This window comes from Musa acuminata, chromosome BXJ1-8, assembly GCF_036884655.1.
Source record: "Musa acuminata AAA Group cultivar baxijiao chromosome BXJ1-8, Cavendish_Baxijiao_AAA, whole genome shotgun sequence".
Taxonomy (NCBI): Eukaryota; Viridiplantae; Streptophyta; class Magnoliopsida; order Zingiberales; family Musaceae; genus Musa; species Musa acuminata.
The window spans coordinates 17,800,982-17,827,500 of NC_088334.1; the positions used below are offsets into that span (position 1 = coordinate 17,800,982).

The 26,519-nt window shown below is 38.5% G+C and overlaps 1 protein-coding gene across 3 annotated transcripts in view; it reads left to right on the top strand.

Annotated features, from left to right (window-relative positions):
• The window catches only part of LOC103994816 (magnesium-chelatase subunit ChlD, chloroplastic), a 43,546-nt gene extending 17,311 nt beyond the window's left edge, over positions 1-26,235 (top strand). The window contains exons 7-15 of one of the 3 annotated variants that reach the window (XM_009415251.3): positions 17,868-17,963; positions 20,432-20,566; positions 20,704-20,904; positions 21,225-21,389; positions 21,676-21,783; positions 24,973-25,107; positions 25,190-25,351; positions 25,786-25,906; positions 25,986-26,235. In XM_009415251.3, the coding sequence (XP_009413526.2) occupies positions 17,868-17,963; positions 20,432-20,566; positions 20,704-20,904; positions 21,225-21,389; positions 21,676-21,783; positions 24,973-25,107; positions 25,190-25,351; positions 25,786-25,906; positions 25,986-26,071 (1,209 nt within the window). In that variant the 3' untranslated portion in view covers positions 26,072-26,235. The remainder of the gene's footprint in view (positions 1-17,867; positions 17,964-20,431; positions 20,567-20,703; positions 20,905-21,224; positions 21,390-21,675; positions 21,784-24,972; positions 25,108-25,189; positions 25,352-25,785; positions 25,907-25,985) is intronic. The other 2 variants (XM_009415252.3, XM_018830710.2) reach the window with 2 other exon arrangements.
• The last annotated feature ends 284 nt before the right edge of the window (positions 26,236-26,519 follow it).

Below are 26,519 nucleotides of genomic sequence, written 5' to 3' on the forward strand. Positions count from 1 at the left end.
TCCTTTTACTACATTTTAATCGAAGGGGATCTTCCTTCTGTTAGGGATATACTTTCTCTTCTTCTATTGCATCGATGATAAAATGCAAAGGACGTTGAGGATCTCCCGCCGCATCAAGTAGAGGATCCTTTTGATTCTCCACTGCTTTGATCGACTCTAACATCAATCTTTGTTTCCTCTAGCTCCTCGTCCAGCTCAACACATCACAACCACCAGATGTCGTTGTCTGCGAATGTACACGGGCGACAACCTTCCTTAGATTTGGTGCGTCACTTCCAAATTGTAGCTATCACTCGATTGCAAAAAGATATAAATAGAACTTTATTTGCATAACAAATAATCAATATCAAATATAGTTTATAATCAATATATGTGTAACTTTTCCTCACTAGGATCCAGATCGTGACGACACAATATAGCTATAACTCTAGAGACTGAACCAATTGTAAACCGAAATAATTGGCCCTCCATAATAGCATTGGTTGTATTGATAGTTTTTAATAAGAGCCGATATATAATATTTCTTAGTGTAGACAATAAATCTGATCGCGTTCCAAGACTATACCAGAATTGAATGGTTGGATTTAGATAATACACTACAAGACATAATTTTGTTAATAAGAATTTTTTGAATATTAAAAATTATGAATTAAATTACAATGAATATGAATTTACTTGTATTATGAGTATCTTGGTCCATATGAATTTCAATCTTGTGATTGATGATCTATAAGTATTGCTCAGCCTTAAAATTATCTTTGAATGCTTTCTTGACCTCTTCTCTTGTTGTAATCAATATATGTTTAAGACATTTAGGAATGCTTGTCCATATCGACTTTATGGAGGACAACATAAAGTGGTTCCACTCCTGGCACTCCTGTTATGATTTTATTTACAATTTCTCAAAATCTAGAAGAAAGAATAGTCTTTTCCATCTTTTTTCCATTGTTCGATCTCGAATATCTGGAATCGGATTATTCTTGTGAGGTGACCATTGCCTTGAGGCCTTGTCTCTTTTGCTATATTGACTTTAAGGCAACGAAATTTATAGCAAACCAAGTGACTCTAGATTTGAGTATTTCACCATTATATACTTTTGCATTAAAGAGTGGACGCAATGATGAATATATAAAAATTTCGTGATTGACCGCGCTTGAGCCACACTTACTGATTGATGGCTCACCAATATCTTTCAGTATTAGATCCATGCAATAAGCTACACATGGAGTCCAAAACAATGTTTTTTTTTTCTATCAATTGTAAATCGGTTTTCTTTAAATTGGCAACATTGTCGGTGACTATTTAGACAATGTACGATGTCCATTAGGTTTACAATGTACTATCTGATCTCTTCTATTATGATATCCATTAGGTTTTCAATATAGTTTGAATCTTGAATCTTGTTGGAAGCATTAACTGACTTATTAAAAACCACCTGTCTATTTTAATAAACAAGAAATTTAATGATATGTTATCTAACTATCACACATAAGTGTCACCCTATATTCAATCCCGTTGCATCTTGAAGGATTTGATCCAATCCTTCAGTTTTTCCACCTTCTCATTTAAATACACGTCGTGGATCTCCTTTGGTGTTGGAGGCAAGGTTCGCCATACCGATGTGTACCGCCCGGTACGGGCGGTACGTACCGGTCCGAGAGGCGACCGGTACGCGGACCGCCCTCTACCGGGCGGTACACCAAAAAAAGCCTATATCGGGCGGTAACGGTCGAAATTTCGACCGTTACCGCCCGGTACCATTCGGTAACGGTCGATTTCGACCGTTACCGCCCGATACCACTCGGTAACGGTCGAAATTTCGACCGTTACCGCCCGGTACCATTCGGTAACGGTCGATTTCGACCGTTACCGCCCGATACCACTCGGTAACGGTCGAAATCGACCGTTACCACACTGTAGCAGTGCTACAGTGCTCCAACGGTCAAATTGACCGTTGGAGCCATTTCTCCTCCTATTTAAACTAATCTTCTCTCCCCTATTTCATTATACACTCTTAAACTCTCTCTCAAACATTTCTTTTCTCTCATAAACTCTATAAAACAACGATTTGTGAATTCAATCGAGGTAAATTTGGGAAGATTAAGAGGAAGAACTTTCTAATCAAGAGGTATGAGTCAAACTGCTCGAGGAACTACCGATACCCAACGGTCACACTCGTCCGCCCAACGTGCAAAGGCAAAGGGGAAGGCAATAGCATCAGTTGCATCGTTGGAAAGAATCGAGTCGGGCGACGAGACACCTTCACAATCACATTCTCTTTCTCGTTCGGTCCAGAGACATGACAGCAACACAGACAGCAGTGCCTCAACAGATGATGGCGGTGATACCGGGCAGTCGTTGGTCTCGTCTGCACAACTTGAGGGTGGTGAATGGACTGAGGAGCAATATTTTACACATGCCACTCAAGATTCAGATCATGGAACTCGACAAGGTACTGGTTAAGTTTATGCGCGGAAGGGAAAGGAGAAGGGGAAGGCAGTGGATGAATATGAACAAATGCGACAGAGCATACATGATATAGACACAGAAAGAGACTCATCGTATTCACAGCCATCGTATTATGAAGAATCATATGGGCAACAACAGTATGGTGATAGTTGGTCATCCTTCTCTGAGCAACAGCATGATACAGAACAACACCAATATATGCCTCAAGAGCTGCCTCGGACAAATATGATTTATGACGATCAATCTACGATCAGTATCACATTGATGCATCAATGGCATACGGTGTATCAATACACTATGTCATGTGATCAATTTCATGATTGGGTCCAACAAAAGTATCATATTGATATGTATCGGATCGAGGACCCCGATCCACCACCCGTGGAGGCCCGTCGTTCGTTTTGGTGGTAGAATTAACAATCAGGTATATCTAGATATATGATTATTTAATTCATTTGAATTTTAGAGTTTATATTGTAACAAAATAGTCTAACAATTCAACTGATTTTTCTATAGATATTTCAATCTATAACGAGCTGAAATACGAACCTCGAACAAGACTACCTCAAAGCCCGAAAAAGATATGTGATGCTATTTTTACCAAATTTACATTGATTTTGCTAAACTTATACTATTACTATATTTATTTATAACTTGAAAACTCTATCCTAACTTTTTTTTTAATTTTCAGGTATTTTCGGAGGGATAAATCGGTGAAATCAGGTGTACCGAGCGGTACACCTCGGTATACCGCTCGGTACGCCGTACCGTACCGTACCGAGCCAGCGTCGAAACGTCGGTACGGTACGGTTCGGCGAACCTTGGTTGGAGGTTGGAAACCCATGCCAAACTTTTGAATAGAGGAGACCATGCTTTGATAATATGAACCTTGGGTTATATTTGCTAGAATCCATAGAAGTTAAATTATTTTGCAATTGCCTTCCCAATATCTTGCTTTTTTTTTTATATGTATCATCAATTCGTGCCGGTTTTGCTGTTTGTGGAGGGTAGACTTGCAGATCAATATCAATAATATCTGGTGCTAACCTCCTGCTAAGCTCTCTCATAAAACCACGGATTCCACACTGTCTTGTGCTACCAATTCAGCTTAATTGAGGAGGGGTAGTTGCCTACCTCATGCTAGCCGACCTTTGGATTCCTTATGGTGCAAGCCTACTGCCACTACCAAGCTCCCATTGTGAGTCAGGTCGTCGATGCCTCATTGCTTCCTCATACATATATATTTAATTGACCCAATATGTATCAAATTTTGATATCATCATAATTTGATATACTAATCACTACATTAACATAATTAATTAATCCCTAATTAGTTCTCTTTCATCACTATAAACATATCAAACTCCCTAATAGGTATTAAAGACATTGAATTGACCCAATATTGACCAAATTTTGATTAAATCATTATTAAAACCATTAATTACAGCACTAAAAATCTTAATTAAAACCTAATTAGATCTATTATACCATTACAAACATATAAATCAACTTAATATGCATGAAATACAAAGATTTGACCTGTTAGGTGTCTAATTTCGAAAATCTCAGCATTAAACATAGTAATCAGAACACTAAAGGTCTTAATTACTCCTTAATTAACACTAAAATACCATAAAAAACATATCAAACAATATATTAGATATTAAATCATTAACCACATATAATAAGCGTAATCATCTCATAAATCAATAAAAATCTAGAAAGAGAATACATACCTCTTGATTAGAGTGTTCTTTCTTTTAATCTTCCTAAATTTGACCCAATCCACAAATCATAGCTTTGTTGAGTTTAAGAGAATGAAAACATGAGAATGAGAGATGAGTGAGAAAGAGTTTGAGAGAGTTGAAGAGATTGAGAGAGTGAAATAGGTTGAAATAGGGGAGAGAAAATGATTAAAACACCATTTTCAATGGTTCAAATGGTCAATTTGATCGTTTGAAATAGGACAATCTCAACCCTTGGTTGGTAATGGTCGAAATCCAATTGCTACCAATCGAATTTCGATCATTATTGACTAGTACAAACTAGTGATTTAAAAAGGTGCTCGGGAGAGGCGAGGCGAGGCCCGAACGCCTCGTTTAAGGGCTAGGCGACGCGAACTAGGCCTGGACGCTCACCCGAGACCAGGCGCCGGACGCTCACGTGAGGCCCGAACGCCTCGTTTAAGGGCTAGGCCTGGACGCTCACCCGAGACCAGGCGTCGGACGCTTCGGATGAGCGCCCGGTTTAATTAAGCGAACCGAACTAGACTTTTAAGTCTGGTTTGGTTAAATAACGTAGTTTCTTACCTCAAAAGCCACCCTTCACGCCTATGTGACCTCGAGGAACCCTAGCGCTGCTTCTGCCTCTATCGTAAATGCAGCGGACCAAGCCTTCCTCTGTTGCCGACGGACGAGTCCGACAGCCCCTGTAGCTTCCTTTCGTCATCCTTCCATGTGCAGTTCCTTCCACTATCGAGGGAGTGGATCGCAGGTTCCTTCGCTATCGACGGATGCCCTCTAGAGCTTCTGTCGCTACTGCTATTGTTGTCTGCAGCTTTCGTCAATGCTGTTGTTGCTGTCCGCAGCTTTCGTCGCTGTCATTACTGCTGTCCACAACTTCCGTTGCTATCGCTGTTGCTGTCCACAGGTTCTGCTGCTATCTACAACTCTCGCCGTTGTCGCTGTTGTCCATAGCTTCCGCCATTGCTGTTGCTGCTATCCGTAACTTTCGTCGCTGTCACTATTGCTGTCTATAGCTTCCATCGCTATCGCTATTGCTGTTTGTAGCTTCCGTCGCTGCCACTGTTGTCATTCGTAGTGCTGCCGTAACAATCTTAAACTAATCCTTTGTTACTATTAACATTTTTTTCTCCCCTTTAACTATTGTTAACAATAAGTAATATATTGTTAACAGTATATTTTTAATTTAATATCATATTTTTATTTAAATAATTTTATATTTTGTTATATTATATATTTTTTATAGTTTAATATTTTAGAGCGCCTCACTTCGCTCAGGCGAGCACCTAACGCCTCGGGCGTTTTGGAACCTTGGTGCCTTTTGACACTTAGCGTTTCTTAAATCATTGGTATAGACCCTGTATCACTTGATACGGGGTTATGTAATGGTATCGCCCGGTATAGAGCGGTTCACATATTGTTACCCTATCAGATTGGTACATATCACTTATACTGGGCGGTACACATCGATATAACAAACCTTGGGTATCATAAGCTAATGCAAAAGCATGTGGTCGGAATTAAGTTTTAACTGAAGTGAAGTATATATATTTTACAACATATAGCCTTTTTAAGATATATAGATTTTGTATTAATTCCACTTTTCTTTTATACGTTTGGATTTTTTGGACTTTACTCTGTGAATTATTTAATATGAATTGTTGTTTTATCATGTAATTTATCTAATATGAATTATTGTTCTGATGTAGCTTAGTAGCTTTGGCATTTGGGCACACAAATTTTGTATGACTCATTTATAATTGTTGTGGTTATATGGTTGTATTCAAATTAAATTTTTTATTTATTATCTGTTACTTACAACCCATTTCATTTCATTTTATATGCCTTTGTATTCCTTTGCTTTCAACTTGTGACTAAACATTAGTATTTAAATGTCTCATTGTGATTTTCAAATAACTAAGTCTTATCATAGACTTTCCAGTATACAATTTGGACATCTAACACTTTTTAGTCATTAATTTTACTTGAATGCAACTCTCTCTTGTATGAAGTATAGTATGATTCTTATTGGCATGTGTGTCTGAACTTTTATTGATGATCCATTTATTTTCAATGATTTATTAGTTCTTTTTTTAGTGACATGTATCTATAAGTAATCAAGAATATATAAGGATATCTATAAGCACAAATATGGTGATTTTAAGGTGAATTATAGGTGTTTCATCACAACATATTAGGTCTTCCTTCTACTTTATTTATTATGATGAAAGTGAAAGGAAAACATTATCTTTTATGATGAAAATCATATAATTTTCAATTGACCAATCCATCTCAAGCAGTGATTTAAAAAGTGCTTGGTGCCAAAAGGCGCTAAGGTTCAAAAATACCCGAGGCACTAGGCACTCGCCCGAACGAAACGAGACGCTAAAATATAAAAATATATAATATAATTAATAAATATTATTATTTAAATAAAAATATGATATTAAATTAAGAAAATCTTGTAAAATTACAATATCACATTAACAAAGAGTTTCAAAATTCAAAACAATAACAATAATTTCAAATAAATAAAAACTAACAGTATTAAAATTAAAATAATATATTATTAATCTAATAAATAAAAATAATGTTACTAGTATACAGTTAGTAGTATACTGTTAATATACTGTTAACAGTATACGAAGTGAGAAGAGTGTGAGTAAGAGGAAGATTGAGGCTGCTGACCGAGAGCAGCGGTAGTGGTAGCAGTGAGCAGCGACAGCGGGAGCGGCGAGCGACGACAGTGGTAGTGGCAGCGGTAGCAACGAGCAGCGGGAGCGGGAGTGGCAAGTGACGACAGTGACAATGGCAGCGGTAGCAGCAAGTAGCGGCAGCGGGAGCGGGAGTGAGAGTGGCGAGACGACAGTGGCAGTGGTAGTGGTAGTAGTCGGCAGCGGTAGTAGTCAGCAACGGTAGTGGGAGCGGGAGCGGTGATAGTGGCAGCGGCAGCGGTAGAAGCGAGCAGCGGCAGCAGGAGCGGCAATAGTGGCAATGACAACGGTAGCAGCAAGAGCGGGAGTGGCGAGCAGGGTTAGGGTTGAGAAGTCGCGAGAGGAAGGCTGATATCAGTGCTTTAATTGGTTCGATTTAACCAACTAAAGAATCGGAGATCGAACTAGACCTAAAATGCTGGTTCGGTCGTTTGGTTTAACCCGGGCGCTCGCCTGACACCTAGGCTCGGGCCAGCGCCTAGGTGGCGCCTCTTTGAAGCTCGCCGCCTAGAAATGAAACAAGGCACCTGGGCTTCTTCTTGCCCGAGCGCTTCGGTGAGCGCCCGAGCACCTATTAAAATCACTGATCTCAAGATCAACATAAATTTATTTAGATATTTTGATTGTTTATAGATATATGTCGATAAAAAAAACGTCTTCAAATTCTTTGCAAATACAATGGATTAGCTGTAAAAATGAGAATCATATTGTAGTTTCTTGAAACCTCAAACAACCATAAAAGCTCAGACAACTCTATTGCAGGATTTAGTAACCCCTTTAAAACTTAAAGGAACTATGCACAATAAATCATTTAAATATCAATGCTTAGCCATAAATCTTAAACAAAGTAATACAAAGATATATAAAAAGAAATAAAATGAATTATAAGTATATACAAGAATTAATTTTAATGAAAATAAATAACCGTAAAATTTGTGTGCCCAAATGCTAAAATTATTAAACCATATCAGAACAACAATTCATATTAAATAAATCAGAGTTAAATTAAAAAAATCAGGATGTACAATAGAAAAGTGAAATTAGATCAAAAAGCTAAATAGCTCTTTCAATAGAAAAAAAAGCTATTTGTTGCAAAGAAAAAATAAATTGGCCAAAGAGGCTAGATAATGAATTCAATTATCTAACAAAAGATAAGAATAATTCGGGCACAATGTAATTCCAACCTCATGTTTCTGCATTATATTATCATACCCATCTCAAAAAAGATCCTAGAATAATCAAACTTTCAACAAATAAAAATATAGTGATGTTGAAAGACTCAACCAATAAACATATAAATTAAGCAATCTAAGAAGTAAGAACAAATCTGAGTTTCTATTCATCTGGTACAGACACTATAAATTAAGCAAAAGCTCAAAAGACAAACAACATATAGATCATTGGTCACAAAGATGTGAACAATGTGAATAAGAAAAATGATCATTTTGGAGAAACCTCATACTATCCAGTATCCAGTTAAGTACACCTGAATATGGTCAAATCCTTTCAAAGAAATATCTTATGAGCTTTTCAAGAAGAATTATATTTTTGGATAGAGAGCTCTTTCAAAACAAATCAAGAAACTCCAGCTATATGCATAAAAAGCAGATTATATAGTCATAGAGAGTAGATAATAAATTCAATTCTCTATTAAAAAGACCTAAAAAAAAATACCAAATGCCTGTTAGATGAAAATTATACTTCTTTTTCTTTGTCACACCTAAACTATACATTTCTCCCTCAACTGTGCCCATCTCAGTAAGTTCCTGAGATAATTAAACTTCACGTTCACTATAGTAGTCATAATGTTGAAAGATCACACCAAAACATAGACTGTTACAACAAAATTTAGTAGCTTTCCCCAAGGTTTGATGTATCGAACTGTATTGCTCAGTACGGACAGTATGTACCGATCTGATAGAGGACCAATATGGATTGTACATCGGTACACCCCCAGTATATCATATGTCGATATGCTCGGTATAGCTCGGTATGTATCGTACCAACAGCTGGTCGGTACATTGGTACAGACTAGTAATGTGAACCATGGCTTTCTGTTAGGACCCTTTTTCTGAGCTTTTGAATAATGTTTATTGAGTTTGTTTAGTCCGGTTGTTTATTGAGTCGGTTTGGTTCAGTTAGAGTCAAGTAGAGGTTTATTTAATATTTATTTATTATTAGAGTTCAAGTCCTGATGGACTCTGGGTGGAACTCTATAAATAGGGATGTAACTACTTCTTTTCGGTAATCTATGAAAAATACTATTATTGTCTTTGGACAAACCCTAGGAGGTCGATCCCCTCGAAGTGATCAAGGAGGGCCGATCCCCTCGAAGAGATCAAGGAGGGCCGATCCCCTCGAAGCGATCATTATCATTCCCTTTTCTCCCATTTCTTTCACGATAAGACCTTAGGGTCTTATTATTTGGTATCAGAGCCTACGATAAGACTTTAGGGTCTTATCATTTGGTATCAGAGCAGCGATCCTCGGCGTTCTCGCTGTAGTTCGTCATCTCGTTCAAAAAAAAAAAAAAAAGGAAAAGGAAAAGAAGAAACACGAGAGGAAGAAGAAGCCGTAGCCACCCCTGCGTCCCCTGCTTCCGGCCAGCCCACCCGCCGCTGCTTCTCTCCGGCCAGCGCCCGCCATCGCCCCGCTTCCCAGCCGGCGACCACCGCTGCCGCTGTTCCCCGGCCAGGAGACGACGCTGCCAACGTCCATCCCAGCCCTACTACCGCCGCCCGCCTCCCCTTGCGTCGCAGCGCAGCCGCTCGACCTCTCCTCCTCGGCGATCGTTGGTGACGCTGCTCCCAGCCGCGCCACCACCGCTGCCTCTCCACCGCCGCCCGCCTTCCCTTGGGTCGCAGTCGCAGCGGCCGATTGTCGCCCTCCTCGCGGCGACCGAAACAGGGCAACTCACGGATTGCCCTTGTTCCCAGCCGCATCGCCTCCGCTCGATCACCTGGCCAGCGACCTCTTCTCCTCGCGTTCCCATCTCGCTCGAGCGAGAAGGACCGCCGGCACCGCAGCCGCAACCGCCGGTTGCCGCAGCCCCTCCCTGCAGCGGTTGCAGAAACAGAGCTTCCTCTGTTGCCGCAGCTCCTCGTCGATCGCAGCCACGCCTCGAGCGCCGTCGCCTTCCAGCCGACCCACCACCACTGCCAGCCACCGTGCGGCGACCGCTGCTCGCCTCCCAGCCGCCGCTCCCCCTGGCTCGGGCGAGAACGACCGCCGCCACTCACCCTTGCTCTGCCCCCTTGGTGACCGAAATGGGGCAATCCTCTTGCTGCTGCGAACGGTTGCCACCACCGTCGCCGCTGCTGCCCAGCCAGCGACGACGCCGCTCGCCGCCCAGCCTGCCACCGTCGATTCCTATTTTCCCCTGCAGCCTCAACCTCGGTAACACCACCGCAGCCTCCCTCCAACAGCACACGCAGCAAGCTCTGTTTCGGTCGCTTCAACGACACCGTTGTGTCCTCAACCGCACGTGATCCATCGCCGTCACCAACGCCTTCGTAGTGCGGTAGAGACAGAGCAACGCTGCCTTCCATCCGCACCGTCGCAACCACCGCAGTGATAGGCCCTTGGCGACCGCAGCACTGCCCTTGGCGTCCACCTCCTCGGTAACTTCGCATCTACAGTGTTGATGCCCTTGTCCGACATCAAAAACAGGAGTTGAGATTACAGATTTGCAGTCTTACGCAATGGCTACCGATACTCAGTGAAAGCACAAATGGAAGCATTGGAAATTAGAATTGAGAACCGATTACAAGAAGTACTTAATGATTTCAAAAAGGATTTACTGGGGAGCCTTAGTAAATTTCAACAAGGTGGGAGCTCAAGTTCTACATTGCATAGATATGAAAATACAGGAAAAGGGCCCCAAGATTGTGACACAATCTACTCATACATGAAGGTGGATGGACAGCTCTAAAAAATTTGTCAGACTTCTACAGTGTTGGAATATCAGAGTAGGTTTGAAAGATTATCATATCAAGCTAGAGATTGGTCGAAACGACAACTTCTGGATACATTTATTGAAGGTCTTATTCCAGAGATCCGGTGTAAAGTTAAGGTTCGTCAACCTCGCACTATGATAGCTGCGATCTCATTCGCACATCTACATGAGAAAAAAATCAACAGGAAAAATCATGGAAACAAAAGTGACAACCACCAGATGATCAATATGCCACCCACCATATCTATTCCCAACAAAAGCCTTGACACCCGAAGACTAACCCAAGAAGAACTCAAGAAAAATTCAGCAAAGGGTTTGTACTATGATGAAAAGTGGAGTATGGAGCACTAATGTAAACAAGGGCACCATATGTTGATTGAGCCAATTGGAGAGGAACCAAAAGCAGAAGAGTTGGACTCCGATCATGAAGGTATAAATTCTAATGAAGACGTTGAACGTACCATACATACAATGCATATATTAGCCGATTACTCTAACCTGCAAACTATGGAAGTTGGCGAAACTCTGGAACATCAGCCTGTTATAGTTTTGATTGATACTGGTAGCACTAACAATTTTATGGACAGTGAGACTGTTGACCGATTGGCCCACCACATTGAAGACTATGACAGATCGAAGTAAAAATCGTTGATGGACGGATTTTCATTTGTGATAGCAAAGGTTCAAAGATAAAATTGATTATACAAGGCCAGAAGTTTCATGCAACGATTACTACACTGAAAGATCGACTTTTTGCTTACACTATCAAAAAGTGGAGATCATACTTACTTGATCAACGGGTTGTGATGCGTTACAGATAGTCTATGGCTAAAGTGCTGAAAGAGAAGCTCCCAGAGATTGATGTGCTCAGCCTTGAGGACAAGGCTGATTTGAAGAGGGAGGAACTGTTAGGACCCTTTTTCTGAGCTTTTGAATAATGTTTATTGAGTTTGTTTAGTCCAGTTGTTTATTGAGTCGGTTTGGTTCAGTTAGAGTCAAGTAGAGGTTTATTTAATATTTATTTATTATTAGAGTTCAAGTCCTGATGGACTCTGGGTGGAACTCTATAAATAGGGATGTAACTACTTCTTTTCGGTAATCTATGAAAAATACTATTATTGTCTTTGGACAAACCCTAGGAGGTCGATCCCCTCGAAGTGATCAAGGAGGGCCGATCCCCTCGAAGAGATCAAGGAGGGCCGATCCCCTCGAAGCGATCAAGGAGGGCCGATCCCCTCGAAGAGATCAAGGAGGGCCGATCCCCTCGAAGCGATCATTATCATTCCCTTTTCTCCCATTTCTTTCACGATAAGACCTTAGGGTCTTATCACTTTCCCTCTATATTCTTGTCCAAATATATCTTATGCAATCATGAATACGTCTAAGTGTTTTTCAATCTGCTTCAAACACTATACCTCAGAAAAAAGCTTGGTAAACTGCAGTATGGAGGTTATATCATAGTTCAGCCAAGTCTACTTCTTCATTAGTGCAGCAAACTGTCAATAAATTAATACTCTTAAGGACCATACCATCACATAGTATATTCCCCTTGTAATTTTGACATGGGGCAAAAGTCAAGAAATTAAAAACTGAGAAATGCCAATCTAATACAACTATGCCACAAAAACTGAGAATTGCAATAGACAAAGTGACCTTAGCAATTGATAGATCCAACAAATTCGATGTCACTTTTAAAAAACTTAAGTATGAAGATGCAAAGTGTCAAATAATGTTATCACTTCTTCATCCAACACAATAACTTTACAAGTAATTGATTATCATAAATTGAACGTCAAAATGCTAGAGAGACGTTATGGAAAACCCCTTGGTTTTGTAACTAGTCCACCTCAAAATCCTCATGTTATTGTTTGCCAATATCTTAATATGCTTTCAAGGAAGTCCACGACCAATATAGATAGGTAAAATCCAAAAACATTGTCCACCCATCCTTAATGATTATGAACATCAAGATCATATTACAAATCCAACTAGAGAGAGAGAGGCAAACAGATTCCAGAAATGATTACAAATTGTTAGACATCTACTTCATTATTGTAATCACCAACACCATCATAAGATGTTCCCGATTGTAACTCAAAAGAAGTTATGCTGTAACATTTCGGCATCAATGGTTAGCTATAAACCCAAGACAAAAAAAGAGCATACAAAGGCATATAATGATTAAAAAATATTCAATTAGCCATAATGTTTGAGATATGATCCAGGAGAGGGATGAAGCCAAATAACATTGCCAAATTGAATCCTAAAAATAAATAAACGAAGAGTTAATGAAGTCATCAATTGTTGAAATCCATAAAGAGTTAATAATTATTTTGGGTCTTTACTTTGGTGCTATACATTTGATCATTAAAATCATTGTTCCCCCTTGATGCTAACTATCTTTTGTTGAGAGCTTTTTGTTAGGATCAAGAGCGGCACTAAGAGGGGGGAGGGGGGGGGGGGGAGGGAGGGGGGGTGAATTAGTACGGCGAAAAATTCTTCGATTTTCGTATAAAATATTTCGTACGTTCGATGAAAATCGAATCGGAAGATAGCAACTTGAAACGTATGAGAACGTAAGCAAGATGAGGAGGAGAAGCAGTTTGCTATGAAATGATTTGTAGTTAAAGTAAATTGCACTTATGAAAAGCAAACCGGAATTTAGAGTGGTTCGGTCAACGTGACCTACATCCACTTTCAGATTCCTCCGACGAGGTCGGCGTCCACTAAAGACCTTCCTTCAATAGGTGAAGACCAACCACCTTTTACAACGCTTTCTTCTTTTCACGGGTTTAGGAGAGAACCCTTACAAGTCTCACACCTCTCTTGAATGATCTCAATGCCTAGAAAGGGAGGAGGAGGACTCTAGTACTTGTTTACAATACTTTTACACCCCAACAACTCAAGATTATCTCAATGCTTTCGTGCCCTTTCATGCAGGAAAGGGTGGGGTTTTTGTAGGCCCTAATGGCTTCAAAAATGGAGCCAAAAAGTGTCTAATCCCGGATTTCCGGGGTCCTGGTGGTACCATCACCATTACTGGGTGATACCACAGCCTGACACCTGACACTAGGCGGTACTACCGCTCAGTCTGGGCGGTACCACCACTGGCAGTAATAACTGTCGACAGTACCACCGCTGGCAGTAATAACTGCCGACGGTACCACCGCCTAGACCAACTGGGAGACTGGGTCTTCTGGGCGGTGCCACCGCCGGCCATGTTTTCAAGGGCTGATTGGGCTATTCAATCCGGCCCAAATCAACCCTATTAAGGGCCCAATTGGCCTCTAATTAAGTTAGTGGGATTACCTCCCAATCCTAACTTAATTTATGCTCTAACTACAATAATTAAGACATGATCATAGCTCTTCTTGTTCCGATGCGTCAATTGCTCTTTCGGCGAGCTTCTGGTATACTTCCGGCGAACATCCGACGAACTCTCCGTAATGCTCCAGTAGACCCCCGGCAAGCTCCTGGACTTTACGACAATCTTCTTGGTAAGTTCCGACGAGCTTCTTTGGCAAACTCCTAGACTTCTCGCTTGGTTTCGGTAGAACTTACGACGAACTCTCGAACTCCCAACGTGATCTCGATCTTGACTCCAGCACAATACCTACTTTATGTCTTACTGCTATCGTAGTTAATCTTGCACACTTTTCTCAATATATAGATTAGATCAAACAAATTACAATTGATTTCATCATCAAAATCCGAGATTCAACAATTTTCTTTCGAGCTTTCAAATTACATATCTTATATTGACTGAAGCAATGATAAATTATTAAGTAGTTGATTTATGCACATATATGGACAATGCAACTGTTGATTACTATATGCCTTGAGCATCCACTATCAAGGTACCATCTCTTGCTCCTAGCTTGTGATGGTATACGTTTCTACAAAAGAGGATGATTTTTAGGTACCCATTTGACCTTGGGTGCCTCAAAAATCGATCGGCTTAACTTATCATTTTGCATGGAATTCTTTACGGTTCCTTTAGGAACCCAAATCAATTTATGTGGACTACACTTCTTATATGGACAATGATAAGCTACATGTCCAAGTTTGCAACAAAAGTTGCATTTGTTTTATGGTGAAATATGCAAGATAGGGCCTTTAACAAAGGTGGTTGGATTTTGGTGAGTGCTACTCACAAATCCGATTCCACTTCTTTTATGAACGTGACCCTTATTGGCAAGGATCATGTTTAAGGACTTGCTACCAACCTCAAATTTTTCTAAGGTTTCTTTGAGTAGCAAGTTTTCCTTTCTAAGTGTTTCTACTTCATGGCATTTCGTACATGGAGCTAAACTATCATTATGCTCAACGTTTAATCTATTGTAATCACTAACAAGAGAATCATGCTTCTTTTTTAACAATTTATATTTTTTACTAATTGAGTTGCATTCATCAAATAAATCATGAAAAGCATTTAATAGTTCATCAAATGATAAATTTGCATCAATTGAACTTGTTACCTTATCTCCAATGGCCATTAGTGCATAGTGAGCAACTTGCTCAGTGTTGGTTGGCTCCTCTTCTTCGGATGCACTTGAGTCATCTCATGTTGCTTTGAGAGCCTTCTTCTTTGGTGCCCTCTTCTTGGTTTAGGGACATTCGTTCTTGTAGTGTCTCGGCTTCTTGCATTCGTAACATATTACTTGATTTTTCTTAGGTTCAAATTTATTTTTAGTGTCATTTTTAAATTTATTCCTTTTTATGAATTTTTTAAATTTTCTTGTTAAAAGTGTCAAGTCTTCATCAAGGTCCTCATCACTTGAGTTTTCTTTCAAGTGATTTTCTTGGGTTCTTAGTGTCATATCCTTCCTGTTCTTTGGAAGGGTGTTCTCAAGCTCTTCATGAGCTTTACAAGTCATCTCATAGGTTATTAGTGACTCAATTAGTTTTTCGAGAGGAAAATTATTTAAATCTTTGGCCTCTTGAATGACCGTGACTTTAGGGTCACAACTCTTTGGAAGGGATCTTAAAACTTTATTAACGAGTTTAAAATCCGAGAAACCTTTATTAAGTCCTTTTAGATCATTGATAACATCCGTAAATCGGGTGTACATGTCTCCAATAGTCTCACTCGGTTTTATCCGAAATAACTCATAAGTGTGCACTAAAAGATTAATTTTCGACTCCTTCACTCTACTAGTGCCTTCATGAGTCACTTCGAGTGTGTGTCAAATATCAAAAGTCGTTTCACAAATCGATACTCGATTAAACTCGTTTTTATCTAATGCACAAAACAAGGCATTCATAGCCTTGGCATTTAAAGTGAAAGTCTTCTTCTCCAACTCATTTCAATCGTTCATTGGAAGAGATGACTTTTGAAAACCGTTTTCGACAATGTTCCAAAGCTCAAAATCTATTGAAATTACGAAGATCCTCATTCTAGTATTCCAATATGTGTAATCTGTCCCATTGAACATGGACGGACGTGTAATTGAATGACCTTCTTGGTTGCCGGCAAATGTCATCTCTCTTGGGTTTTAAACCAAACGAGAGTGAACCTTGCTCTAATACCAATTATTAGGATCAAGAGCGGCACTAAGAGGAGGGGGTGAATTAGTGCAACGAAAAATTCTTCGATTTTCGTATGAAATATTTCGTACGTTCGATGAAAACCGAATCGGAAGATAGCAACTTGAAACGTATGAGAGCGTAAGCAAGATGAGGAGGAGAAGCAGTTTGCTATGAAATGATTTGCAGTTAAAGTAAATTGCACTTGTGAAAAGCAAACCAGAATTTAGAGTGGTTCGGTCAACGTGACCTACATCCACTTTCGGATTCCTCCTTCGACGAGGTCTCCGGCGTCCACTAAAGGCCTTCCTTCAATAGGTGAAGACCAGCCACCTTTTACAACGCTTTCTCCTTTTCACGAGTTTAGGAGAGAACCCTTACAAGTCTCACACTTCTCTTGAATGATCTCAACACTTAGAAAGGGAGGAGGAGGACTCTAGCACTTGTTCACAACACTTTTACATCCCAACAACTCAAGATTATCTTAATGCTTTCGTGCCTTTTCATGCAAGAAAGGGTGGGATTTTTGTAGGCCCCAATGGCTTCAAAAATAGAGCCAAAAAGTGTCTAATCCTGGATTTCCGAGGTCCTGGCGGTACCATCGCCATTATTGGGCGGTACCACCGCCTGACACCTGACACTGAGCAGTACTACCGCTCAGTCTGGGCGGTACCACCGCTTGACAAAGCTCGGAGACTGAGCTCTGGCGGTACCACCGCCTGACAGGGGCAGTACCACCGCCCATACCACCTGGGAGACTGGGTCTTCTGGGCGGTGCCACCGCCGGCCATGTTTTCAAGGGCTGATTGGGCTATTCAATCCGACCCAAATCAGTCCTGTTAAGGGCCCAATTGGCCCCTAATTAAGTTAGTGGGATTATCTCTCAATCCTAACTTAATTTATGCTCTAACTACGATAATTAAGACATGATCACAGCTCTTCTTGTTCCGGTGCGTCAATTGCTCTTCCGACGAGCTTCCGACATACTTCCGGCGAACATCCGACGAACTCTCGGCAATGCTTCGGCGGACTCCCGGCAAGCTCCTAGACTTTACGACGATCATCTTGGCAAGTTCCGACGAGCTTCGTTGGCAAGCTCCTAGACTTCTCGGTTGGTTCCGGTAGAACTTCCGACGAACGTCCGGACTTCCGATAAACTCTCGAACTCCCAACGTGATCTCGATCTTGACTCTAGCACAATACCTGCTTTATGTCTTACTGCTATCGTAGTTAATCTTGCACACTTTTCTTAATATATAGGTTAGATCAAACAAATTACAATTGATTTCATAATCAAAATTCGAGATTCAACAATTTTCTTTCGGGCTTTCAAAGTACATATCTTATATTGACTAAAGCAATGTTAAGTAGTTGAATTATGCACATATATGGACAATGCAACTGTTGATTACCATATTATACAATTATGTTTCTGTTTTTAAAGCAAGGGCCTTCTTATAGGGGCATAGAGCTGAGTTATTTGCTGCTCGAGTAGCAAAATGTCTAGCTGCTCTGGAGGGGCGTGAAAAAGTCTATGTGGATGATCTCAAGAAAGCTGTAAGCTCCTTTCAGTTGTCCAGAATTTGTTAGTCTGATAATGCTGTCCAATTATTTAAGCAAGTCACTTGTTGTGACCACTCAAAATGGATAGCTTCTGGTTTCTATCATATTTTCTTTCTTATTAGCATATCTAAATTGATCTTGTTTTGTTGCCTCAGGTGGTTTGTGGAAGCTTGTATGTATTATGATCAACTTCTCAATTTTCAAAAGTATGCATAGTAAAATTGGTGCATATTATTCTGTATGCTATGTAGGCAAGTCAACAGCACTCATAGCATATATCTGTAATGTCTCAAGCCTCATCTGTTTGGAGTTGGTTGCACATTCTTTTGAGTTTTGTATACATTGGTAGCAAATCAGTGTAACTTAATAGAAAAAAGCTGTAATGTCAACAATTTGGGCTTGGTTTCATGGATGTTTTCCTCCTATCGAGTTTTGCTAGGGCATATATCACTAGTCAGATGAAGACTCATCAAATCCCTTCCCATTGGTTCTAATTACATTTTCTTAGGTCTAGATGTAGCTCTTCTAGGAGCACTAATCCTAAGTTTCTTGCCTCATATTGCTAATGCATCTATAAGTCTCATTCAAACGTGCCTGTACCACCTTAAACAGTTATATGATGTTATCCTCAACCATAGACAGTTTCAAACACCATGTCATACTGATCGTAATCACTGTATCATGCCAGCATATTGATGTGCTGATCGTACTATCTGGTATGATCTATAATCAATTTTATAATATTTTCTCTTATTAATGTACGACGGTGCACCATACCATATCAGTTAGTAAATTCCAATAAGATTCCATCACAAGCATCAATATTATTTAAGACCCTGATCATAACTCTAATTGTTCCTTCTTTCTATCTTCTTTAAAAAATAATTAACCTACAGCATATTTTCATAATGATTCTTTCTTAATCTAACTTTCTACTCTTACAATTATTTTACTAGAAATTAGATTTTGAAGATATTCCTAATTGCTAATTCTAAAATTCTTAGGCAACCTGAGTGCTTTTCAGATTTGAAGACAAGTTTAGTTTGTTTTACTATAAGAGTACACCTTACTATGGCAATGATATAACTCTAGTGGCATGTTTGATTCCATGGGAGTTCATACTAACTTTTTTTCACATTCCTTTTCATGAGATCTATATATATGTGAAATAATGATTTTGTCTTGCATGCACAAGAATTTTTTTTATTTCACTTCTATCGTTAAAATGGTGACCATTGGAGCATCTTCCATTTACGCTTTTAGAAATGTTGCTCACACTCGTCATATGATCACCTACCATCTCAAAAAATATCTATAAAAGTGAGGGTCCCATTTAATTGATGTTAATACTTAATAGCTAATTTAAATGTTTTGACTTTTACCCTGCAGTTAACTGCCTAATTGTAGGAAGCACTCCTTTGTTCTTCTCCTTTTCTGTAGTTATTGTATTAAAATGTTTGGACTCAGAGACAATTACCATCATGTTATTGCATATGCACAATTATCTATCTTTTCCCTTTCAACTTTTCTGGTTTTGTGCATTGTGATTTGAGGATCACTTCTTCTTGCCTAATACCCATATAAGTATTTTGAATGTCAAAGCACTTTGAAGAGTATTTATTACTAAACATGTGACATCATATGAAATGCTTTACAAATTTGTGTCCAAGTATAATTATGGTAACTTCTAATTTTAGATCTCCAAAACAATTATTTGATCCTTGGAATCTATGGTTGCTTGGTAGGTCTACCGTTGCCTATTTATAAATTGATATTTGTAACTTAATCAAAGGACCCAGTAGATGGTTCAAGTCATAGAAGCAATCTCTCTCTATATTTGAGGTGAGGTAGTATACATTGACCCTCCCCACCAGATACCGCATTGGTTGGAGCCCCCTTGATATGAATGTCCCTTTATCAAACCAGGTTCATAGAAAGCATATTTTTATAAATTTGAATCTTTAATGACTATGTTTTGATCCTTAATTTAACAGCACTATTCACAAATAATCTGGTCATCAGATAGCTTTTGCTAAATATCTAGTTTTGGTCATTATTTTGTCAGCAAAGTAATTTGTTGCACTTGTGAATGCTGATTTTGCTAGAGATTACTTGTGGATTTCTCACCATCTGGTGATATTTTGATCAAAATATCAATGGCAGCAAGGTGTTCTCACTAATCATATGATTGAAAATCTGAGAAAAACTGCATTCATAAGATGACTTTGTAATGGTTAATATTTACTGAGTTGTGATGGATATGATCATTAATTTTAATGATTGGTAATCTTTGGTTTGCATGAATGTTCTTATTTGGTTCAATTTAATCTCTTTTTTTCATGGTTTGATATCATCATCTAGATCTATAATTATCATCTCACCGCCATCCAGCTTCATTCTATCATGATTGGAACATAAACTTTATGGCAAGAAGCCAAATGATGAGTATTTGTCATACTCAGGTAGAGCTAGTTATCCTACCTCGCTCAATTATTAATGAGAACCCACAAGAACAGCAGAATCAGCCTCCACCACCACCACCACCTCCACAAAATCAAGAATCTGAAGATGATCAAAATCCAGAAGAAGATCAAGAGGTAATTAAAAAAAATTACTTTTTGGAATTTTTATTGATTTTCTGTTTAACTTTTGCAATACTCATTGTCTATAGCTTTCCATTTTAGTATTAGAAACATAAAATCATGCTTCAGAATTTTAAATTCTATGATAACAGGAAGACAATGACCAGGAGAATGAACAGCAAGAGCAGCAAATACCTGATGAGTTTATCTTTGATGCTGAAGGTGGGGTTGTGGATGAAAAGCTTCTCTTTTTTGCACAACAAGCACAAAGACGTCGAGGTAAAGCTGGGCGAGCAAAGAATGTTATCTTTTCAGAAGACAGGGGCAGATATATCAAGCCTATGCTTCCAAAGGTTCCCTGGTTATCTTTTCTCAGTCATCTAAGTGTTTATTTTTGACATAGCAGGTGGCTCTTATTAATTAAGATTATTTTCATGTCAAATTGTTCCTGTGTTTTCTACTATTTCAGCTCTATCTGTATGTCTGATAAAATCTTTGTTGTCAATTGTTTCTTTTTCAATAAATCATTGAGTGCTATTTTTTCACATTTCTTGGACAAAAGAACCTTTTATTTTGAGCTAGCTCATATTTGCAAGAGGCAAGTGCTTCTTTGCTTGTGTCACCATCATATGTTCCCTTAATCATAATTGTCGTTTAAAAATAAAATGTTTAGCACTTGCAGGGTCCTGTAAAGAGACTGGCTGTTGATGCCACACTAAGAGCTGCTGCACCATATCAAAAGCTACGAAGGGAGAAAGAGACTAACAAATCAAGAAAAGTTTTTGTAGAAAAATCTGACATGAGAGCAAAAAGAATGGCACGAAAAGCTGGTGCTCTTGTATGTTTCAAGTTTTTTTGTTTTTTTTTTCTTTGACTCAATTTATTTTTTTATCATTGTCCACACACATTGCAAAATGAACTGCCAAAGTTTCATACTTTATTGATCTCAGTCTGAAAATTAAGTAGTGTTAATATTTTAAATACAAGAATATTTGGTTGAAGTCTCTTAAAGTTGTCATTTTACTCTTTGATCTTTTTCTACGTGAATCATATTTAGAGCCTCCTTGGTCTTTATGTAGCATAACTGTGACTGTTTGAGCAAACTGTTGTTTCTGTATTGACAGGTAATTTTCGTGGTTGATGCTAGTGGAAGCATGGCACTAAATCGTATGCAGAATGCAAAAGGTGCAGCATTACAATTGCTAGCAGAAAGTTATACGAGCAGGGATCAGGTAGGATGTGCTTCATACATAGATAAAAGATTTTTTTTCCTGTTATGGAATAGCATCTTCAGCATTTGAACTTAAATAGTATCTGCGTTTGACTATCAGGGGATGAAAATTGCCACATCTGATCTTATATAGCTCTCATGAATGTAGATACGTGAAGTAATAATTGATTGCTTCATGGTACTTTTTGAAATGATCAGTGTCACCTAGGCGTAAATCCTCATTTCTAGACTCCAATCACTAGTTTGTTGCTTTGTTGCCATAGTTGATGCAAGTGATAAAAGCCACTACACATCTGGCAGGTAGTTTGCTCATTGCCAGTTCACCCATTTCTTGGCATGCTCTGCTTCTAGAAAATGTCGATTTCCAATAAATCGTATGTAAATCAAGTGAAGCATCTAGGTCCTGCTTCATGTGAAATTGTAGTACTTATTTCATTTTTTGAGGCAATATTTAGTATACAACTTAAAACTTTTATGGATTATTTGTATTGTAGAGTAGTTTATCTGGTGTTGTGCCTATACTTTGTAGATTAATTTTCAAGATGTAAATTCAGACTTATGCCCTGACAAATTTAAATAAATTTCAGATCTGCTATTCTGTGTGCATAAGCTGTTTTGCCTCGTTAGTTGTTTTGGTTGTTAGATATTTGAGGCACTTGTGGATATACTGTCTGCTGTAAGGGAATTGAAGTATCATAGGATGTAGTTGCTTGTGGGGATTGTAAATAATAGTTACATGAGTTTTCACATGACAAATATGTATATATACAGTTACCCGTATTCATGTATTATGCTATGATTATTTAGAAGCAATAACTTTGTGAGTTGGAAGAATTTATATAACAAATTAGCACCATCAAGGATGCTCTAGCAAACTAAGGTGCCAAGAAAAAAAATTCAATTATTTTCACAATCTTGTACTTGCTCATATGTGATCCTAAATTGAAAGAATCCAAACGTATTGAATATAATATGTTAACTTCATTCTTGTGGTCTAAAACGAAGTTATCTCTTTTATAAATAGTCTTTTAAGATTTATAGATTAAAATTGATGATTTGGATAATCAAGTTTCATGATCTATGCTATGCCTGTGTGCAATTTTTAGGGGGTAGATAAAGCTCTTCTCAAGATATTATTTAGATGTTCCATGTTCTCACCAGAAAAGACACTGCATCTATCTTTTCCAAATTACTAGCCCTACAAACTGAAACATCCAATCAGGTTTAGCAGACATTCAGCCTAATCTCTCCCTGATCCTTGCAAAATTATGTTTGCTTTACTCCAAATGAAGTGGCAGCTTTTAGACTTCAAGCCTAAATCTGGGGATGACAAATGCAACCATGAAAATTGTGGACTTTAGTCTAAAGGTTGAATGGTTGACCACCCAATTTTTCTGTTATTATCCAGTTAACATTGGTGTTAAAGTTGTTACAAACAGGTGAAATAGCTGCGACAGGTGATAACCCTGAGTTCTTTAAAAACTCTTAATGAATCATAGAGAAAACAATATTGTAAACCAGGTGTGCTAGATCAGAGCCTTTGAAGAAATGAATGAATTGGAGATAAAATTCTATGTTGTAAAAATATATGCATTTAAATTATACAATATGATAAGGAGAGGAAGGGAAGAATATCTTGACAATGATAAGAAAATCAGTAACAAATCTAAACTTACCCTTTCCAGACTTACTCTTTTGTGGGTAGGGTGCCAGTCTAGGTCTCACATTAGCCTCATATTGGGTAAGGCATTCACAGATACAGAAGTATTGATTCCATCATGTGATTAAACTGTCCTATTGTGTGATTCACTAGATTTTTAATCTCATGAACACATCTTTTTCACTTTCTCTCTTGTGAGTTTTACTATAATTGAATGAATCTTATAGAATTATCACAACACGATTGGATAGGATCCGTCGATCTGAGGAACCATGTTGTACCAGTGCTTTGTTTCCAAGCAATAATCATTGCTCTATAACTACCAATAGCAGTGACATCAAAAGAGATCTAGTTTCTATCGAACGAGTTATTGAGACAGACTTTAGAGGTTGGTGCGAGTCTCAAGTAGCATCACCACCACAAGGTATTGTGCATGAATCAACTCCCAGTAATGATTGTAGGCATCGTTTACATTGAAGCATCTCTATAATCGAAAGAATAATTAATTAGTCATGGTAAGAGGGAAAAAAAAAACATTAGAAGAGGTTATCCAAGACTTATTCTGTTCTGGATGCAAAAGTGTTGAGCTTTTTCATCCATTTAAGTAACCTTTAAAGTCAAGGTCTGTCATACCGAAGTGTACCGCCCGTATCAGGCGGTACATACCGGTCCGACAGGTTACCGGTACGCGGACTGTCCGGTACCACTACAATGCTACAGTATTATACTGTAGCACTGTCATAGTGTTACAGTACTATACTGTAGCACTGCTACAGTGTTACAGTATTATACTGTAGCACTGCTACAGTATAAAAAGTATAAAATTATTCGGTACATCAGGGTGTACCGCTCGGTACATCCTGATGTACTGCCTGGTACACCAGTACTGTACCGTACTAAGCCCGGATCGAAATGTCGGTACGGTACGGTACAACGAACCTTGCTTTAAACTGACCTTGTTATATTTCACTTTTTGGCTTGAGGATGCTCTCAACCAGTCCATGGGGTCTTCCTCTTAAACGTCATTCAAACCTCCAATACTTATGGAACTTTGTCCTCTCCATTTAATGGGCCACCAGCGCCTTCTATATCCTCTTAAAAGTGTTCTTAGAGTTGGGTCGTACCTTCTTCTGGTGGTGCAGGTGGAAACTTGGTACCAATGCTTTCCCCACGAAGGAAAGGACCAGTCTAGAGGTGTGTTCTAGGTGCCTTGATCAAAAATAAACTAAAAGTTCAGAGAATACAAAAAAAATAATTTCAAAAGTTCAAAAACTTCTAGAGTTGTGGCAGACCGACTTTTGGATAGACAACCATGGACAAGTCTAAATGCTCCTTTCTTCCAAATTTTCACCAAAGAATGAGCACAGTGGTTCTTTAATTCTTATCCTTTACCTTTCTGGTGCACAGTTTCTTTAGTATGAATAGTCGATCACTTTTAATCAAATCCCATTTAAATATATTAGTCAATTTCATTAATCACCTGTTTCTGTTGTTCATCATTCAGATCTTTTTGTAATTGCTCTTAATCAGGTATCAATCATTCCATTCCGTGGAGATTATGCAGAAGTTTTGCTTCCTCCATCGAGGTCAATAGCAATGGCCAGAAAACGGCTTGAGAGACTCCCATGTGGTGGTGGTTCTCCCTTGGCTCATGGTCTAAGCATGGTATCAAATTATACTTTAGTAATCTTGTAGAAATTGCTTTGCTGCTTCTGTTTCCATGGCTAATCTAAATTCCCTTTCGTAGGCAGTTAGGGTTGGTTTAAATGCTGAAAAAAGTGGAGATGTTGGACGTGTTATGATTGTTGCAATTACTGATGGAAGGGCTAACATATCTTTGAAGAGATCCACTGACCCAGAAGCTGCTGCTGCTACAGATACTCCTAAACCTTCTTCTCAGGAACTCAAGGTAGAAAAATAACACAAGAAGGTCTATTGATTTCTAAGCATAATGGTTGATTGATAAAATTTGTTTGTCAATCCTTTTTTTTTCAATCTGATATATACTTGCATTTCTGTAGAAGTCTTCAGTTTATAAATACTTAAATCTACACAATATGACAAAGGTACAATGCACAAATGTTGATCATCATAGATCTACAAATCATAATACGGTTGAAGTTTGAAACAAAATTGAATTGCATCTCCTCTTGAAAGTTCAGTTTCTTGTGTTGTATCTGTTGTCCATTCAATCTTCTTACGCACAGAACATCGAAGGTATAATATTGAGCATTTACTATCCTTGTGTTTCTATGATGATATTATTGCTTCATTTTCTATAGTATTTATGTATAAAATCACAGTACATTCACAATAATCATATTCAATTTCTATCTCCTGAAGGATGAGATTCTAGATGTAGCTGGGAAAATATACAAGGCAGGGATGTCACTTCTAGTGATAGACACAGAGAACAAATTTGTTTCTACCGGATTTGCCAAGGAGATTGCACGAGTTGCCCAAGGTATGAACTCCCATGTGTATTATATTAATACCAACAATGGCTTCATGTAATAATAATAAGGCCTTGTTATACTTGACAGGGAAGTATTATTACTTGCCAAATGCTTCTGATGCTGTTATCTCGGCGACAACCAAGGAAGCTTTGTCAGCCTTGAAAAGTGCATAATCGACGTGACAAATATTGGTTTTTGATGTATGTTTCAAAGGTTTGTTTTGTTCTCGGAACTTTTGTAGATTATTTGTAAGAGGGAAAATTGCAAGTGTAAGTTCTTTGTATTCAGCTTTGTCATACATTTTGCTAGTGAAGAAAATATAGGAATGAGAGAATCATGTCCTCGTGTATTTTTCACTAGGACACAAGAAGTCAGGTCGTTTATACAGCTTATTCTCATAATAGTTACTTCAACCCAATTAAACCAAATGTTTGGACCAGAAAAATTAGGCATTGATTGAGTTTGATTTTTTTAATGGTTTCGTTACTTTAAAAAATCGAAATGAATAAATTGAACTCGATCACTTTTGGATAACTCACATGGTTTAACTTAATGAATAGACGTAAATAAAATTAATCCATTTTTAACTTAAAATTACTTAAATGCCATTGGTTTTTTTTA